At 37.3% G+C, this 21,179-nt stretch overlaps 1 protein-coding gene across 5 annotated transcripts in view; it reads left to right on the plus strand.

Moving 5' to 3' along the window:
- ATG10 (autophagy related 10) overlaps window positions 1–21,179 on the plus strand; it is a 222,941-nt gene that overhangs the window by 5,288 nt on the left and 196,474 nt on the right. For all 5 annotated transcript variants that reach the window (XR_013827657.1, XR_013827658.1, XM_079917357.1 and 2 more), the window contains exon 2: window positions 9,770–9,889. Coding sequence is in view for 3 of the 5 variants with exons in the window: in XM_079917357.1 (XP_079773483.1) it covers window positions 9,782–9,889 (108 nt within the window). In the remaining 2 variants the exon portion in view is untranslated. The remainder of the gene's footprint in view (window positions 1–9,769; window positions 9,890–21,179) is intronic.

The following is a 21,179-nucleotide window of genomic DNA, read 5'->3' on the forward strand; positions in this document are numbered from 1 at the left end:
AGTTGCAGTGAGTGGGGGCTACTCTTTGTTGCAGTGTGCGGGCTTCTCATTGCTGTGGCTTCTCGTTGCAGAGCATGGGCTCTAGGTGCGCAGGCTTCAGTAGTTGTGGCACATGTGCTTCAGTAGTTGTGGCTCGTGGGCTTTAGAGCGCAGGCTCAGTAGTTGTGGTGCACGGGTTTAGTTGCTCCACGTCATGTAGGATCTTCCTGGACCAGGGCTCGAACCCTTGTCCCCTGCGTTGGCAGGCAGATTCTTAACCACTGCGCCACCAGGAAGCCTGGTTTATAGTTTTTTGAGTTTAGTGGTGAGACCTTATTCTTCTGAGGGCTCATACTGTTCCCGCAGCTACCTATTGCTGACACCTTCCACTTCTGGCCATGAACATTATATCATTGGTAAAGAATGTTCTTCAAAGAGAATTACTAATGGGTATTAGAAGCCAGTTGTGGCATTTGCCAATTTCTCTGGTGTAAATATTCCCACTGTGGTCAATTTCAGGCTGTCAACATGATGTCAACTGGCTCCCCAAATTCCTGAAAACTTAACTATTGACTCTTTGATATAATCCAGCTCCAGCATGCCATGGCATAAAGTCCCACTGAAGGAGATGTTCCCTAAACTCTTGGAAGATGGTGGGGGTTGAGGAAAGGAAACGGTCTCATGAACTCTGTCCTCAGCCCCAAGCTGCGGGGCCACTGCAGCCTCTTTTTTTCTGAAGGAAATACAGAATTGAGAGTGAGATGCCTTCTTACCCTCTTCCTAACTGGACCTTTTGCTGCAGAGGCCATAGCAAGCATCAGCTACCAATAAAGCTACCCCACATCCCTCAATTCTAGTTTAGGTACAATGTTGTATCCTGTTTAAAGTTTGATTTCAGATGTGTGTTTCAGTGGGAAGGCAAGGAAGGAGTGCTGAGCCTGCTGGCCAACTGCTGCCAAGCCTGAACCAGCTTCCTTTCTTTTGCTGCTTCCTGTGCTATTTATTGGATTACTGGGGTCACACCTGCTGTGCCCTGCCCAGGCTGCCAAATGCCTTGAAATCCAGGCCCATTAATACCCCCATTAAAATGATCTATCTTTTGTCTCAGTGTTCTAGCATGAATCCTCCTCAAAAGTATCTCTGGTGCTAATTACATATGCTTATTTTGGGGCCTTCAGAATCAGGTAGTTTCTGGTCTGAGCCTAGGATTCCACATTAAAATTTGTACCCTGGGTGCTTCTTTACTCTCTAAAATTTGAGGACCACTGCCCGAGGATCCTGCTAGGTAAGTGATTAACTAATTTAAATTAATTCAAGCCAAGTTCTCATAAAGATAATAGGTTGAATTCACTTCCCTTGCTAGTAATTGCATGTTTTTTTAGGAAAGAGTCTAAATCTAAAGTTAAAATGCAGAATTGCTGCAGGGAGGGACAAGTACAAGTAGGCAAGGAAGTTGCCTACTTTTATTAGTTAAAAATGATCTTTAGGGCTTCCCTGGTGGCGCAGTGGTTCAGAGTCCGCCTGCCGATGCAGGGTACACGGGTTCGTGACCTGGTCCGGGAAGATCTCACATGCCACGGAGTGGCTGGGCCCATGAGCCATGGCCGCTGAGCCTGCGCGTCCGGAGCCTGTGCTCCGCAACGGGAGAGGCCACGACAGTGCGAGGCCCGCGTACTGCAAAAAAAAAAAAAAGATCTTTAATGTTTAAAGGTATGCATAGTACAATATGTTCTGTGATAATCACATTTTTGTAAATGATCTAAGTTCTGGGGAAATTTAGTTATATGTCTTAAAGTGTTTTAGTCTTGTTATGACTCTAATATATATTGATTTATAGATTCATCAAAAGAAATGTCTCTGACCAAAAGCACAAAACAAACAAAAACAAAGAATCAGTTCCCCACACATTAGATTAAAAATCCTATAAAAAAAATGTGGAGAGCTGTAGTGAAAAAAATTGTTTTTAAAATTAAGAAGGATCATTTGAACAATGATTATATACACAGTGTTAGAATTCGTTGGGCCGCGTTTCTGAAAAGATATTTAATAGCAGCAGAATAAGCTTCTTCACACTGTCTACTTTAGGGCTAACCTATAGTTTAGAAAGACTTCTTTCACTTGGTGAGGAAAAAAAATTATTCTACCTTTCCAATCTTTAGCCTCTGTTGGAGCACTTAAAATAAGGTTTTGATTGTTTGAGCTTAAAAAAAAACAAACAGCTGTTCAGCAAGTGTGAAAACTCAAGCAAAATAGATGTATTAACAGCTTACACCTTATGACATGAAAGAGCTCTGACTCATTTCTGACTTTTCCTTATAAGAGATGAGAGGTTCATTGTTTAGGATAAGATGAGAATTGGAAGTAGTCTTTTACTGTGAGTTCATCTGTGTTCTGTTGTCACCTCTGGTCTGAAGATAGCTTAAGTCTGGAAACATAGGCAGTTCACATGTCTCAGGTTTTCCATGTGCAAAATAAGGATTATTCTTGCCATTATTGCTTAATAAGCTGCAGTTGTGGTTATTTCCATTTTTGACCATAATTTCAGCCATCTCTTAATAGAAAGTTCTTAAGATTCTAATTTCTGTCTCTACTAGTCTAGGAACTTGGTAAAGGACCAGAGTATTACAACTTGAAAAGTACATATAAAAATGTTAATTGAATTATATTTTCCTTTTTAATGAGTTGAAATATTCTAACTTGAGCAAAGAGGCAATAATTACTCAGTGATATTTCATTATACCATATTATGATGATTTGAATTGAGATGGATATCATTTTAATATAGTATAATTCCTAAATTTGTAATCAAGCCATAAGTGTTTTTATTATTGTATGTAACATCCTTCAGCAAAGCCCGGTCCTTAGATAATTTTAAAAGTATTCAACCAAATATTAATTAGTGCTTTGATGTTCAGTCATCTTGCTAGTGGCACAGTGCTGTTAATTAGATAAACTATGGCTATTGAGTGAAATTTTATGTTTCGACTAACATTTTGAAGAGTTCAGTAAACCTCAAGTAACTGGAGGGCTTAGGGAATGGAGTGTTTTCACTTAGTTCAATTTTATTATTAAGTGAGGGTTTGTTTGGAATTTATAGAATGTTCCAAAATGTATTAGTATTCTTTATGAATTAAATTCAATTTTTCTTTGATTTAGTATCTCTCAGTATATGTCACAGTCATCATATAGTCGGAAAAATGATTTCTCTAACCACTTTGTTTTGGTCTTTCTATTCTCGTTCTCTATCCTCTCCCTGAGTGATCAAATGTGTTCTGTTATCTATGAAATGCTGATTTAGAATCAATATTTCTAGCTCAGATTTCTCTTTCCTCTTGAGTTCCAGATCCATCTCAAAATTCCTGCTAGATCTCTTTGCTGGGTATTCCATAGGTATTTCAAACTCAAACTCTGTAGCGCTACATTAAACCCATCTCACTCCCCAGACCTGCTTTTCCTAGAGGGATCTGTTTCAGTCAGTAGACCACCACTTAAGGCCAAGAGCTAGGACTCTTTCTTGAACCTTTTCTCCCTTCAATCCCTTACATACCAAGGTCAGCCAGTTGTTGTGATGAGTATACTACACTATCAAAATATCTTTTGAATCCGTCTCTCTTCTACCCTACTGCCAATCTTTGGCTCTGTTTAGCATTATTTTGTCTCTCCTAAATGATTGTAAGGACCTTTTAAGGGGTCTTCAGTCTGGTTAGATCTGTAGTCCCTTTTGGAAACCAGAATGCAAATCTGCTCAGTTTACTACCATTTCAAAACCCTTTAGAGCCCTCAGGCTACAAGGCTGTCTTGTCTTCATCAACTGTGGTTTTCTCAGTACCCTTCCTCTACCTCTGTATTTCAGTCAGACAAGAGTTCTTCAATTACTAGACCTTCTCTTACATTCTTAGGCTTTTGCACAGTCTGTTCCCTTTACCTCCTCCTTTTGCTGTTAGCTTCTGTTCTTTTACAGACTTCTTAGATGTCACAGACTTCTTAGATGTCACTTTCTCAACTTGTATCTGCACTGAAGCACCTTGTTACCCAGAATTCTTTGTGTAAACTGGAGATCTCACTTACACCTTGAAACATTTGACTGCCTTTGTAGAAGCCCCTAGAGTTTATCGACTCTTCTGTACTTGGTTCTTGTACTTGGTGCTTTCTCTTCCCAAACTTGTTCTCCCACTGTTCCCCTGTTCCTCTCCATTGTGATCTCAGGATCACACATCCACAGCAAAAAAAACTTGTCTAAACCCTTAATTCATTATTTCCTTTACTACATTCTGTGGAGTAAGATGTTAAAAAGTGTTCCCAGGAAAAAGAATTTTGTGGTCAAAAGAGTTGGGAAACCCTGAGTTAATAGTTTCCCCATATAAATGTGCATTGTGAATCTCCAGGGTGGGAGTGGTGAGTGGATGCAGTGTGGATGTTTCTACACGTATCTTACGTGATGTTAACATCTGCACAGGTTAGTGCTTCCACTAACTCGTTTTAAAGGAAACTTGACTTAAAAAACAAACAAACAAACAAACAAAACCCAAAAACTCTTTGAATGGAGGCTTTTTCTTCCACTCTACAAAGCTCAGTGTACTGAGATTGCTGGTAACCCCACTTCTGAAGAGCCAACTTTAGGTTACTGCTTCTCCAGCCTCATGTAAATATTCCTGCTCCTTTGAGGCTCATGAAATTCAGCTCTACCAGGTATGGCAAGGTAGACTTTTTTCTCACATGCTGTCCCTAATCACTGGTAGTTGCTGCCTTGAGGGTCATCTTGAGAAGGAATCCAAGGCTGTGTTTGGCTATCATGAACACAGGTATTGGTTTTTAGTGATTATTCTTGATGGACTTGGCATTATATACCACATATTACTTACCACCTCTGTGCTCTATTGTCTTCTACCGTTTGCCCCTTGTCATTTCTAAATCTCCTAGTTTAACTTACATATTTTTTAAAGAGCTCTCCATTCCCAGTAGCTCTCAGAATAATCCTAATTGACTTCAGTGTCCATGTGGAAGACAGTAAACATTACACGTCTTATAGTTGTTTAAACCTCCTGAGCTCCAGTGACCTCCATCTCCAAGCTACCTTATATACTTATTTCCATGGCCACAGCTGAGACCTTCTCATTTCTAAATCTCATAGTCTTCCCATCTTCCATTTCCCTCCTTTCACTGCAGTTGTCCTTTACCCTCTTTCATATGCAGTATTTCTTGATACTGCCATATTTTCCCAGCCCCTTTAACCTTCTCTTGGCATCTTTTCTTTTTCTACATAATCTGGACCACTGAGCTGTTCTCACTAGCATATTCTGTTTCCTCGTTCATCCTTATCCTTCCACTGACTCAACCCAGCAAAACCTCAACTTGCATGCATATTCATTGCAGCCCTCTCTGCTTGTTCTGACACTTCGGGAGCTGAGGACTGCCGAAGGCAACCACAATACCTCACAGAGTGTTGCACTGCAAATTCAGGCTCGCAACCTGTGCTGGGCCTTCACTTGTACCTGCTCATCTTAAAATGTTGTCCTCTCTTCTTCTTCACCATCAATTCCTAATCTATACTCGCTTTCTCAAACACTCTGCTTTTATCATTATCCTCTACCCCTGCATCTGAAAATCTTGTGATCATCAGACTTTGTCTTCCTTAATTTGGGGTGCCATTGAAAAACTTCTCTAATTTTTATGTTCATCCTCAAATGCCTTTCCTCTGATTGCAAGGGACAAGGTGTTAATTGTGTTGTTCAAATCCATCCTGTGCTGATGACCACATCTCCTCCTAGCCCCTTTAGGATATTGCTTCATCAGTCACTTTCTCTCTTTGGTATTTTCAACTTTTACCTCTCTCCAACCCCCTTTGCTCAGCTTAAACATATATTCATATCTCCCTTTCTTAGGAAAAACAGTATCCTCCCTTAAGCCTATGTGCTGCTTCTGTTACCAATTTGTATCACTTTTCAATCAAATTTTTTGAAAAGTAGTCTACAAAGTTTTTACTTATTTCCTCACTTGTAGTTTTCTCCTCAGCCCACCACAATCTGGCTTCTCTCTCCACCATTCCTGAAACTGCTCACTAAGGCATCAATGACTGCTTCATTTTCAAGCTCCATGGATGTTTTCAGTCCTTTTCTTAATGGACCTCTCTTTTTCTTTTGACATTGTTGGTTCTTTGTTAGCTATTCTCTACTCCCTGGGCTCTGTGGCACTGCTCTTGCTAGGATCTCCTAATGCCTGACTCATTCTCTAGCTCTTTTGTTCATTCCTCTTCCTCAGTAGGTCCCTTAAATGTTGCTGCTCTGAAGGTTTCTTCCTCAACCCACTGCTCTTCTCACTATGCACAGAGGTTCCTAACTTTCTGGTTAAGACCCCTCAAACAATCTGTTGAAAATTATAGAATCTTTCCTTTCCAAAATATAGATAGGCATATACATACAAAATTTAGTGTAAAATTTCATGACCCACCAGAAGGCTTATTAAGAATTTGCTGTATGCATTCCAGCTGGGCAGTATTCACCCTCATGGTTTCATTTGTCTCTTTTAAACAGATGACTTGCAAATCTCTTAAGTTCATTTTAGCTTGCCTCCATAACTTAAGATGCATATTCTTTCCATTTCATTTCCATTTCATTGCCTGGCTTTAGATCCTCATGACCTCTCATCCAGCAACAGCTTCTAACTCTCCTCCCTGCCCTCAGGCTGTACCCTTCAGATCCATCTTCCACAGAACCACCGATGATTTACTATTCTGACCTTTTCAGCTCCAACGTCTGATTCTCTGTTTCCTGTGGAGACAGTCCAAACTCTGGCATGGCACACAAGTGACCTTTCAGGAAGTTCATCACTATTCTATCTGGTATCTTTGAGGCCCTTCCCATCCATTTCTCCTCCACTAGTGAGGGCAGACAGATTTAACTTGCATGGGATTTGACTATCTCTGTCTTACTATACTCTCTTTATCATGTTGGTGACATCAAACTTGCGGTTCTGTACACCCTTACTTACCTTGGTTCACACTGTCCTCCCCGCTTGGACCACTATTCTAACCCTGTGCTTCACTCACTGACAATTTGCCCTGCAAAAACTACTACTTAACCTTAAAGGTTCATCTCCACCCTCACCCCAGACACTTTCCCACACCATCCCCTCTTTGTAAGGAACTCTTCTTGTGCCTACCATAATCTGTGCATCACTCCATTGTATATACTTTAACTCGAAGTCCTCTTTTGCATTGCTGTCAGAATTAAGAATTGAGCTGTTAATTGAGAAATCTGACTAAAGCTAGAGTTAAAAAAATACATTTGTACTTAAAACATTTTATTTCAACTTAAAACATATAAACATTCATTTGCAAATTTTCTCATGTATGACCAATGCATTTTCTTTGAGTATGGGTACTTGATTGGAATTCATTGTTCATTCTTAATTATACTGAACCTGGAATGCATCCTGTAAATTTCTAGTTTTGGTTTAAAAGAAAGAACTCAAGCCACTTGTGCCGCAATCTGAGTGCATAATCCTTGATTTGTATGATTTTTTTCCCCCTCAGCCAGTCTTTTCAGTTGTATTGTCTATAACTAGTTCAATAGTAGTTTGTTTTTTCTTATGAAGACTTACCTTTGTAGTCTTTCCAAGTCTTTATAAAGTCTACGTCTTAGAAATAACAGTTGTGTTTCTTTTTTACTTACATTTTATTGGTTTGGTTTGTGTTGCATTTAATTAAAGTATGTATTTATGATACATGAATATGGTTTGTGAAAGTACACTCAACTGATAGGAGCAGAGATGCTTCATAAAAAGCATGCTGTAGACATCAGTCATTGTTTTACAGAGGGAATAGATGCTGTGTCAGTTAATCTGGCAAGTTGAATGGAGGTTGGTCTTATAAGAGAGTTTCTGCTGTAATTATTGTTACTGGTTATCTCCCTTCATTGCAAGATAAGTTCTTTTTTTTTTTACAGTTCATACTTCATTTACTTATTCATTCATCCAACAAATGTTTATCAGGTTCAGTCTAGAGCCAGGCACTAAGCTGGGTGCTGGGGGTACCAAGATGAATTAGACTCGAATCTTGTCCTCAAGATGTTCATGGTTTAGTGGGAGAAACAAGGTACATCTTGATGGAAGCATCCTGGAGGGACACCTGAAGAATGTGTATGAGTTTGCCAGGTGGGTAAACGCTTCTGCAACCACGAAGGACAGAGAAGTAAGCAGCTGTAGAGTGACTGTCCCCCAGGTAACCTTTGGCAATGTCTGGAGACATTTTTGGTTGTCACAACTGGGGAAAGGGACGCTACTGGCATCCCAGTGGATAGAGACCAGGAATGCTGCTCAACATCCTACAATGCTTCATTCAAGATAAGTTCTTATAAGGCAAGAACTATACACTTTTTCATTTTTGTGTATCTAACCTTTACCTATGCACAGTGCCTACTACTTACATACAATATGTATTTGTTGGATGAGTGAACAAATTCTTATGTAGGTCATACTAAATTTGAATATTCAGAAAGAACACTGGACTGAGAATCAGCTAGTATAGACAGATCATTGGCCCTGGAGCCAAACTGGGGTTTGAACTTTTCCTCATTTGTATTCTTGAGCAGATTACTTACTCTTTTTCATTTGAGGAATGAGGATAACAGCAGCCTTTGGGTTTTGTGAGGATTAAATGGGAATGTGAAGTGTCTAGCATAAGCACCTGACATAGTAAGCAGTTAACAAGTGCTAATTGTCCTGATGATGCTTATCACTAATGAGGAGAATGTGGGAATTCACTTGGTCCAACTTTTCTCATCAAGAGACTTGAACTATATAATCTGAGTTTCCTTCCAGCTGCTCTTAAATTTTCTTTCTATAAACAATGTTTCATGTTTTAGATAGATTTATATAACAAATATGTGGGTAATCCTTGATTTTGGCACATTTGTAAACTCAATAAAGTAGGTAATTAATTAGGTGATCATCACCTTACACCTTGCAAAACAAATACTTTCAGGCTTTAGAACATCTTTTGTTAGTGAGTTGAACTCTAATATAAGGTGTGAAGAACAGCCCAGCTCCACTAATCACTGTGATGCTGCCTATATAAGAGCTAAGGTAGGAGATAGAGAAGGAAGCGTGAGGAGGTTGTTTGGAAGCATTAGCTTAGAAGAAGTGAGATAATGAACACTTGAAAGTTAATTTATGGACAAACTAAACTTTTTGAACCATAGATACGTATTTGTTATCAATACAAAGCTAGGTTTTGGGTTTTCATGTTTTTTTTTTAAAAAAAAAATAAATTTATTTATTTATTTATTTTTGGATACATTGGGTCTTCGTTGCTGTGCACGGGCTTTCTCTAGTTGCGTGAGCAGGGGCTACTCTTCGTTGCAGTGCGTGGGCTTCTCATTGCGGTGGCTTCTCTTGTTGCGGAGCACGGGCTCTAGGCACGTGGGCTTCAGTAGTGCGGGCTCTAGATCACAGGCTCAGTAGTTGTGGTGCACAGGCTTAGTTGGTCTGCTGCATGTGGGATCCTCCCGGACCAGGGCTTGAACCCGTGTCCCCTGCATTGGCAGGCGGATTCCCAACCCCTGTGCCACCAGGGAAGTCCCTGGGTTTTCATGTTGATCACATTTTCTTCCTGATTAAAAAAGGGGGATAGGGTGAGAAAGATGAAAACAAAACACTTTTTTTTTTGGAGTGGCTCTGAGGTTATTTTCCAATATACATCCCAAATTTTTGTTTGTTTAAAGAAATAAGTGAATTAGCTGAATTCTTTTTAGTATTCATTCCACAGCTGATGCTAATAGTTTTTATGTTTCAGTTGTTATTTAGTATGGAAGAAGATGAGTTCTTTGGAGAAGAAACGTTCCAGCATTATTGTGCAGAATTCATTAAACATTCACAGAAGATAGGCGATGGCTGGGAATGGAGAACTTCAAAGGTAAGAAAATTTTATTTTCTATTTCAATGGGGTTTTTTTTTTGTTCCCCCCCCCCACGAAAACCTCAGTAATTGAAAGTAATGTATGAAAGCTAGTTTGATTTAGTAGAAGGCTTAAATTGAAGAATGTTTTAAAACAGATGTCCATTTTATTACTTCAGCTATATATACTCATTATAATTAGGCTAATGAAGTATTATCTACAAAAGTCCTTAGGTGAACTGCTTCAATTTAATAATAAGAGTTGTTAGCATATTAATTATCTGAATGTAAACAGATGCTTCTGTGGTGCTTCAAACCATTTGCTTACACTATTAATTTTCTTAGGAAACTACTTTTGTCCAGAGAGTGGAAAGATAATCCAGAAACCAAACCATAGTCAAATAATCACAAATTCTGAAATATTGAGGACTGTATTCACTGGGAATTTCTTAATAATATAAATACTTCCAAAACATTCTTTCTTTTGATTCTATTCAGTAGTAATAATGTAAAAGGTCTATGTACTCATTTATTTCCACACATACATTTGGTAAGGTTCTCTGCCAAAAGCTCTTTAAGAGTTCCTTGAAATACTGTTCTTAGAGAATAAGTAAGTTTTCTCTACTTGACATTTTATCTGATCCGTGAAAAAGTGGTGAATCCTGATTCTCTGCTGATTAGCTGTTTCCTATATGAAATCTGAGAAATGAGAACAGTTTTGAGCTTATTCCTATGATTCAGATCTAGAGGCTAGGGAAATGCAGGCCTTGATCAGATCTAGATTGTCACTGGGAGGAGAAGCCATGATTCCTCTTGGGTCGTATATCAGCTAAGCTTTGACAGGGGAGCTCATGTGAGGGTTCAGAGGTATAGAGTCAATTTCTTGTGGTGGATTCTAGCCCCACTCTCTAAGCTAGTGATGGGACAGTTCATAAACTTTTAAGGCATCTCTTGCTCTAGGATAACATGACCTTACTAGCATCTTTTATTAATTTTGTTCCTGAGTATTTAAAAATTTTGTTTGCTATTGTGTTTGAATTTTTATTCATCTTATTTCTTCTATGATTATTATTGACATATAAAAGAACTGCTAATTTTTGTATATTAATTTTGTAACCATTCAGTCATCTTATTGAATTCTCCTGTTAATTTTCATAATTTTTCAGTGATTTCTCTTGTGTCTTCTAGGTAGAGTGAGGTTATCTGCAAATGAGGAGTTTTTTGTTGCCTTCTTTGTAATATTTCTCCCTACTATTTATGAACTGAGTAGAAAAATGTTAATAGTAATAACAGCTCTCTTTGTCTTCTTCCTGACTTTAATATTAATGCTTCTGATATGTAATGATTAAAACGTTGGTTGTTTATTCATTGAATGAGAATAGGTTTCTGACCCCTTTTGTCCTGTAATAATTTGTGTGATTATTCCTTGGGAACTTTCCCTTTTCACCAGGTTAAAAAAAAAAAAAAAGAATTTTTCTTTTATCTTAAGTTGCAAGCAGGATAATAGAGATTCCTGTTACCATTTCAGTGACCTAGCAGAGTTGGGGAGCAGAAAGGTAGGAAGTTGGGTCTGTGTGTGTATGTATGTGTGTGTGTGTGTGTGTGTGTGTATGTATGTATGTGTGTGTGTTGGGAGACTCTGGGGAAGATCTCCAAGAGACAAATTTTATGTCAGAAGTTTCTTCACTGAATTTGTTGAAACTAGTGCCATAAGAACCAGTTTCCAGGATTTGTTTTTATTCTGGCCTGGCCTCTACTTCACGGATGGGTATGGCTAAGTCTAGTTTCTTGTTTGCTGCCACTTTCTGCTGAGTTCCCTACCCTTTGGAGTAAGAATTGCACCTCTAATTAAGGGCTGTTCTCTTTAATGTGGGGGTAAGCCTGTAGATAGTATCAAAACAAAACAAAACATTCATCAGAGAAAATCTTTATAGCCTTAGGGTAAGGACTGCAAACTCAAAAGTCTGTGAAGACCTGGTTGGGTAATGTAAGTGGGTCAAGCTGCCAGGGACAAGACAGAATGGACACTGAGTCTTGGGGCCTGTGGCTGACCAGAGTGCTTGGCCTGAGACCAGGTTGGAAACATGGGCCTAGGGTTTTACCAGATCTTCCAAGAAAAGTAAAAAAGATTTGGGGATAAAATCTAAATTTTTAAAGGTTGGTAACTAATTAAAAAAGATATTTTTTAAACACAGTGAGGACCAAACCCAGCATGCCAGTGATGTATAATATGTGGGCTCTGTGTGGCCAGTGGGTGACTTCTGGGACTGGATGTCTGCATGGTGTTGACTGTGGTTTCTCACCCAGCCCTGCTTCAGTGCATGCTGTTGATCTGAATTAGGAAAAGGGACTCCAGCAAGGAGATCCCTCTCTTCTGTATTTTGGAATATTAGTATTTTTACTACTTAATTTCTGCAGTTCTGTACCCAGTTTAAGAAGGAAATTGTGAATCAGTCACTTTATTTCCTTTAACCTTCCATCTGTATTACATCTCAGGCTTTGTGGGACTGTTTGGAGACAATACTTAGAATATTCTTTTACTTTTTAGGCTCCAGAAATTAATTTTTATATTAAAAATAGTTGTATTGATGTATAATTGACAAACAATAAACTGCACATATTTAAAGTGTATAATTTGATCAGTTTTGACCTATGTACGGACCTTGAACCTTCACTACAATCATGAGAGTGAACATATCCGTTATCCCCAAAAGTTTCCTAATACAACTTTTTAATGCCTCTCTCTGCCCCTTTTTGCCCCTTATTTTTTAAAAAACCTTTGTTTATCCCTGTATGTAGAGGCTCCTTTAAAGAGTACATATATTGTCACTCATACGTTCAGGTTTGTTCACAAATCACTTTGGTACCACCCATTTTATTTTTTAATTTTAAAATAATTATGACAATGTTTAGAGAATTGGTATAATTCAACTTTTTATATAAGGCAAAGCATCATTTTTTCCTGCAAAGTTGATGAGAAAAGCAATGTGAATTAATGAAACATGTAAATAATTTAAAATTTTTGAAAGGAAGAAGTTTCTTAAAATAATCAAAATAGTCCTAATTTTTATATCTGGAGGTATGCAGATTAAGGAGAATACTTCTAAATCAGTATTTTTTCAGTGGGGCTTAATTCTATTGGCATCTGGGCAGGATAGTTCTTCTTGTTCTCCTACCCCCATCATCTCCAAACCCTTCAGGAAGGCGGTACACTTTTGTTGAGAGCCATTGTTTAACATGATGGTCTGTCAGATATTAAAGATAGTGGTTAATAGCATGGGCTTCAGAGTTAGATAGACCTGAGTACAAATCCTGACTCTACCATTTACTAACTGGATTTTAGACAAATTACTTAATGTCTCCAAACTTCATTTTCTTTATCTATAAAATAGGAATAATAGTAATACTCACCTAACATGGCTATTGTATACGTTAAATGAGATTTGCATTCAAAAAGTTTAGCACAGTTTCTGGCACGTGGACAGTTATATTGTGGTTATAATTTTTAGTTGGTTGTTTGAAATTTTCAGCATCTTTTGTTATAGAAATAAAGCTATGAATGAAATTGTAGTTAGGTTTTCAGAAACCTTCATGAAAATCTATTAGCACCAAATATACCGTAATTGTCTGTAGTGTATTGTTCTGAATTCTCTACAATAAGGGGAGCAGAGATGGTAAATAACAATGAATGCAATTGTTTGAAACACATTATAGGGTTACGTTGTTTTATTGCACTTTGCTTTATTGCACTTTATGGATATTGCATGTTTTACAAATTGAAGTTTTGTGGTAACCCTGCCTCGAGCAAGTCTCTTGGTACCACTTTTCCAACAACATTTGCTTAATCGTGTCTCTGTGTCATGTTTTGATAATTCTCACAGTATTTCAAACTTTTTCATTATTATATTTGTTATGGTGATCTGTGACCAGTGATCTTTGATGTTAGTATTGTGATTGTTTGAGGGTGCCAGGAATCCTGTCCATTAAGACAGCGAACTTAATAAATGTGTGTGTTCTGACTGCTCCACTGACTGGCCATTGCCCCATCTCTGTCCCTCTCCTCGGGCCTCCCTATTTCCTGAGACACAGCAATATTGAAATTAGGCCAATTAATAACCCTAAAATGGGCTCTAAGTGCTCAAGTGAAAGTAAGCATTGCCTATCTTCACTTTGAATCAGAAACTGGAAATGATTGAGCTTAGTGAGGAAGGCATGTCAAAAGCTGAGTAGATGAAAACCTAGGCCTCTTGCACCAAACAGTTAGCCAAGCTGTGGATGCAAAGCAGAAGCTCTTGAAGGAAGTTAAGTGTGCTACTCCAGTGAATATGCAAATGATAAGAAAGTGAAACAGCCTTACTACTGATAAGAAGAAAGTTTTAGTGGTTGGGATAGAAGACCAAACCAGGACGACTTCCCATAAGCCGAAGCCTAATCCAGAGGAAGGCCCTATCTCTTCAATTCTGTGACAGCTGAGAAAGGTGAGGGTGTTACAGAAGAAAAGTTTGAAGATAGCAGAGTTTGGCTCATGAGGTTTCAGGAAAGAAACTATCTCCATAACATAGAAGTGTGAGGTGAAGCAGCAAGGGCTGAATGTAGAAGCTGCAGCAAGTTATCCAGAAGATCTAGCTAAGATCATCAATTAAGGTACCTACACTAAACAGCAAATTTTCAGTGTAGACAAAACAGCCTTCTATTGGAAGAAGATGCCATCTAGGACTTTCACAGCTGGAAAGGAGAAGTCAATGCCTGGCTTCAAAACTTCAAAGACATAAAGGCTGACTATCTTGTTAGGGGCTAATACAGCTGGTGACTTTAAGTGGAAGCCAGTGCTCATTTATCATTCTGAAAATTTTAGGGCCCTTTAGGTTATGCTAAATCTACTCTGCCTGTGTTCTATAAATGGAGCAAAAAAGCCTGGATGATAGCACATCTATTTATAAGTGGTTAACTGAATATATTAAGCCCACTGTTGAGACATACTGTTCAGAAAAAAAGATTCATTTCAAAATAGTACTGGTCATTGACAATGTACCTAGTCACCCAAGAGCCCTGATGGAGATGTACAAGATTAATATTGTTTTCATGCTTACTAACACAACATCCATTCTGCAGCCCATGGTTCGAGTAATTTCAACTTTCAAGTCACATTTTGTAAGAGATACATTTCATAAGGTTATAGCTGCCAAAGATAGTGATTCCTCAGTTGGATCTGGGCAAAGTCAATTGAAAGCCTCCTGGAAAGGACTCACCATTCTAGGTGCCATTAGGAACACTGTGATTCATGGGAAGGAGTCAAAATGTCAACATTAACAGGAGTTTGGAAGAAGTTGACCAATCCTCATGGATGACTTTGAGGGGTTCAAGACTTCAGTGGAGGAAGTCACTGCAGATGTAGTAGAAATAGCAAGAGAACTAGCATTAGAAGTGGAGCCTGAAGATGTGACTGACTTACAGCAATCTCATGATAAAACTTGAACAGATGAGGAGTTGCTTCTTACGGGTGAGCAAAGAAAGTGGTTTCGTGAGATAGAATCTACTCCTGGTGAAGATGCTGTGACGAACTGACAACAAAGGATTTAGAATATGACATAAACTTAGTTGATAAAGCAGAAGCAGCATTTGAGAGGACTGACTCCAGTTTAGAAAGAAATTCAAAATGGGTAAAATGCTATCAAACAGCATTGCATACTACAGAGACATCGTTGGTGAAAGAAGTGGTCAGTTGATGTTGCAAACTTCATTGTTGTCTTATTTTAAGAAATTGCCACAGCCATCCCAACCTTCAGTGACCACCACCCTGATGAGTCAGCAGCCATCAACATCGAGACAAGACACTCCACCAGCAAAATGATTATGACTCACTGGAGGCTCAGATGATGGTTAACATTTTCTAGCAATAAAGTATTTTTTGTTCATACAATGTGTTTTTAGACCTAATGCTATTGCACACTTAATATAGTGTATACATAACTTTTATATGCATTGGGAAACATAACTTAGTATAGTGTAAACATAACTTTTATATGCATTGGGAAACCAAAAAATTCATGTGACTCGCTGTATTTTGATTGTGGAGTTCTGAAGCCTAGCCCTTTATATCACCAATATATGTCTGTATATATCTTAAAAACCCATGGGCTCATAATGTTAGAGAAGGAGGGAGGGATGGGGGGGGTGGGGAAAAAGAGAGAGAGAGAGAGTGAGTGGAGCAGAAGAGACTCCAAACCTAACTCATTGAACACCATTGGGAGTATCTAGGACATCAACTCATCAACTCCTTGGTCTGAAAATTGTTAGTCAAAAGGAAAGAAATAAGCATTTATCCTGTCTTTCCTGCATGAATTATATCTCATAGTAACTAAATAGCCTAATTTGATAAGGAAAATTGTTTTTTCCCTGAGAATTCCATCTAATAAATATGGAAAGGATGATAGAATTAGAAAGTCACCACTTTTCAATCCCTAATGAAATGAATTAGTCAACAATAATCAGTAGATGAAAATATAAGGTGAAAAATTGATGTGAAATTTACAAAAGAGGGATTGACTTATCATTACCTGAACCTAGCATTCAATCTTATCATTACTAAAAATAGAATATCCAGATATTATGTACTTTCTGAAGTTTTATAACCTGAATCACAGAGCACAGTCTATGGAATATTCTTGCCCCCAAAGATGAACCTGAATAGAACCAATTAAGGAAGACAAGTGATAGAGGACCAAGTTAATTGACACCACAGGAAGCAAATAGAAAAATTCAGAAATCTAAAGGACATTTGACCCAGTTTCCTTAAAAAGTTAATGGTAGGATAAAGAAGTGAGGAGGAGGACTGCACTTCTAACTATTTAGAATTAAGGACCAGTTTTTTGTTTTGTTTTGTTTTTAAAATATCCTTGGGGCAGCGACCAGTAAGCTGTCCCGGTGCGCAAAACTAGTGTGCAGCTCAGATCATGTGAGACTCAATCACGGGAGGGTGAGATTACCAGCCTGGTTCACTAGATGGGTCCACTGACCATGCACTTGGGTGTGTTGACAGTGTCAACTTGCTATGAAAATTTCCAAGTCCTTACTTTCCTTTTCTGAATTTATCGTATTGACCCATAACAAAGAGTTTGCAGATTGAGAACAGTTTTGGGACTGGTAATTTACAATTAGTTCTTGAATTGGCACCAGTTCAGACCACATTTTGAATAGCACTACTCTAAATTAATAGAAATCAGGAGGCATAGCCTAATGTGATGTGTGAACCTTCTTTGGACCCTGACTCAAATCAACTGTAAAAGGACCTTTTTTGAGACAGTTGGGGATATTTGATTATGGACTAAGGTATAAAATGATACTAATGATGTTAGCAAAGAAAAAAATATACCAGGGATAGATGAAGCAAATGTGGCAAAATCATGACATATATTGAATCTAAGTAATGTGTATATAGGTTTAATTTTGGTACTGTTCTCTCTACCTCTTTGTATATTACATATATGCTTCCTTTTCTTCCGCGTCATCACAATTTATTCTTCACCCTAAACTTTATTCATCATAGCATATGTTCTTAGCCTTGTCTTAGATTCAGAGCCCTTTTGGGAATTTGTGCAGTTTAAAACTTCAAAGCAACTTGCCTTCTAAAATTTTTTCTTTTGTTTTTGTGTTTTTACTCACTGGATATGAGTACATTAGTTCTGTGATATCACCTTTTACAGGTTATTGGTAAAATAATTTCCCATAGCTTTTCAACTATATTCTCTCACTTTTGTATAGCAGAAACAGGAAGAGAGACCATTCAGGTACTGAAAACAAAATATTCTATTCTATTAATACTAATTTTGAGATTAAATTTTATACAAATAACACTAGATTATTTTGTATGTTACTCGTTTTTTTAAAAAATTTTAAATTGAAGTATAGTTGATTTACTTTGATTTACAATGATATGCAGAAGAATTGTTTATTTTATTTTATTTTATTTATTTTGGCCGCATTGCACGGCATGCAGGCGGCATGAGGGACCTTACAAGACCAGGGATCAAACCCATGCCCTCTGCAATGGAAGCACAGAGTCTTAACCACTGGAACGCCATGGAAGTCCTGTTATTCTTAAAGAAGAATTAAAAGGCCTCTGCTCCCCACCCCCTATTAATCCCTGTCTCTTCAGTTAAACCTACTTGATTATATTTTGAAATTTCATAGCAGCACACTAGAAATATTTTGATTATTTCCCTGACAGCTTAGGAACCCTTCTTGAAAGGGCTTATTTCCTAATTTATATAGAGTAAAAATTTTAAATTTTATTCTTAGAAATTTAAACAATTTAAATTTCTTTTTGATTCCTGATTTTTTTTTTTTTTTGCGGTACGCGGGCCTCTCACTGTTGTGGCCTCTCCCGTTGCGGAGCACAGGCTCCGGACGCGCAGGCTCAGTGGTCATGGCTCATGGGCCCAGCCGCTCCGCGGCATGTGGGATCCTCCCGGACCGGGGCACGAACCCGTGTCCTCTGCATCGGCAGGCGGACTCTCAACCACCGCACCACCAGGGAAGCCCTTGATTCCTGATTTTTAATTCCGTTTTAATTCCTTCCTTTCAGTAGTCTTTCACTATGATTAATTCACATTGATTTTCTTAAAACCCTTCAACATTATCCTAATTACATCAAATTCATATTTTTAAAATAGATTCTAAAATATTTCCATATCTTACTTCATTCCATCTTTTAACACTATCTTGTTAGAAAACCCACCCTACCCTTCCCATCAATCCTGCTGCCGTGCTGAATTTCTCACTTTGTTTATTTGCACAGATATCTTTTTTTTAATGTCTTATTATGAAAAATTTTAAGCATACAAAAGCAAAGAGAATAGTATAATGAATTCCCATGTACCTATCAGTTAGCTCCCACAATTACCAACTCACAGCCAGGAATATACTGTTTTAAAGCATATATCATGAAGTGACATGATATATCTCAATTAAGTTGACTTTCTTTTTTCCCCTTCCCCCATATGTCTTAAAATTATGGGTTTTTCAAGTGCACTTTAAATTTATTTATCATTAATATTAAAATTAATAATCTCAGAAAAAGACTCTAGAGACATAAAATATTATTTCTACAAATTTTTATTTATTTAAAAAATTATGGTAAAATACATATACATAACATAAAATTTATCATCTTAACCATTTTTAAGTGTATAGTTCAGTAGCCTTAAGTACATTCACATTGTTGTGCAACCAAGTTCCAGAACTGTTTTCATCTTGCAAAATCAAAACTCTATACCCCTTAAACACTAACTCCTCATTCCTCCTTCCCCAGCCCCTGGCAACTACCCTTCTACTTTCTATGAATTTGACTACTCTAGGTAGTTCATATAGGGGGAATCATACAGTATTTATCTTTTTGTGACTGGCTTATTTCACTTAGCATGACATCTTCGAAGTTCACCCATTATTTCTACAATTTTGACTTAGGGATTTATAAAGTAGAGAACTAAACAGAATTGGGGGGTGCATTTCCGTTAGATTATGACATCTTGAATTACATAGCCTCATTCTGTTAAGAGATTTCATTTCTTTTATTTTGAAGCACGACATTATTAAAGAGAGTTAAAAGTGCTTTCTATGTGTGTCTAGTAAGACTAATTTTTCATCATGTCTCCAATTTGCTGATACTGTATAAATCCTACTGGCTAGTTCTATCAGAAACATAATCAAATTCGAGAGTAAATAATGGAATTAATATCTTAAATACGGTTATTTTACTTTGCCTATGCATTCATTTTTGTGGTATTTATACATTGAGTTGTTGGAAGTAAGGCTTTCTATTTTAAAGGTGAAATATTAACTATCCTCTTATACTTTTTGATCTCTATGTACACAATATCCTTAGACAGATTCTTTGCTAAAATTTAGTGACAATTTTAAGGTTTATGAAAAGAATAGACGTTTCCCACAGGTTTCTTAAGTATAATATTGCTTTATGTGAGTAACAAATAAATACATTTGTTGGCCTGAAATACTTAATTTTGCTTAACTTTTATTCTTCTTCCTCCAGCTTATTAAAAACATTTTTTATATATCCCAGTATTAATCCTTTTTAGGGTGGCTGTGAGCATGTTATTGCTATTAGTTTTAGTGTAATGCTGTATTTGTTTAAGTCATCTACTGTGAGTTAATGAAATATCATTTCTGGCCCCAAATGTCACTAGATAAAGATTAAATATATTGCATTCACATAGTCTCTTGATTAGACTAAAGTAGAGTTTTTTTAGTTTATCTTTGGAGATTAGGAGAAAAATGCACTTGGAGCAGCATGCTGTGTTTTTGTAACAAACATTGACTCATAGTTACACTAGGTTTTTCATTCATAATTTATTGTGTGTTATGATATGATCTGTCACTTAAGCGTATGCAAATCTTAAGCAATCACTTCAAGAAGAACAAGTTGTATTACTTGTGAATTAAATATTTTTGAACACCATTTTTAAAGACTATCAAGAGTATCAGAAAGGAAAGCTGTAATACTTTACAAATTTATCAATTGAACTTAAACAGTGATAGTAATTGTGCACATTTAACAATTAAAAGCACATTCTTGGCTGACAGTGATGTTTGGGTTCATTGAGCAGGCTGGCAGACTCTATTTCAAAAAGTCTCCTAGGGAGTTAACACTGGTAAGTTTATCAAGCCCAGGATCTGACCCTCAGATTCAGATAGAATAGAATGGATAGAATGGAATTCAGATAGAATGTCTCTCAAAGAGGGATCCACATCGAGCAATGTCAAATTATATATATATATATATGTATATATATATATATCCTTTGACATTTGTATCCTGATATATATATATATCAGAATCTAATTTATTAATTTATAATGAATAGAATTGTCAAATGAACTGGAATGCTCCTGTCATTGTGATGATTCATTTTGTTTTGTAAGTGGGCAAATCACAATTGCGTGAACACAGAATGAGTACAAATTCTCATGTGTAGTTATATGAATGAAATATTTAGTGGCATAATCTAAGAGTGGCATCATACATCTGGCTCTGCAGTAGGGATAATCTTACCATTTGAGGCCAAGTTGTTTAAAGTAATGATATGTAGGGTAGGAAATCTCTTTCTTGAATAGTGTAGTGGGCAATGCTAATGTTTCCTCCACTGATCTCATTTTTTTTTTTTTTTTTTAAGTTTTAATGACTGACCAGTCTCTTTTAGTCACCATTTGATTATAGCCAAATCTTGCAGACTGGGGAGCTATTCTGTCTCTTTAGGGTAATTTGCCCATCTGCTCTGATCTATTATGAGTTA

Source organism: Stenella coeruleoalba (assembly GCF_951394435.1).
Source record: "Stenella coeruleoalba genome assembly, chromosome: 3".
In the NCBI taxonomy this organism is placed as follows: Eukaryota; Metazoa; Chordata; class Mammalia; order Artiodactyla; family Delphinidae; genus Stenella; species Stenella coeruleoalba.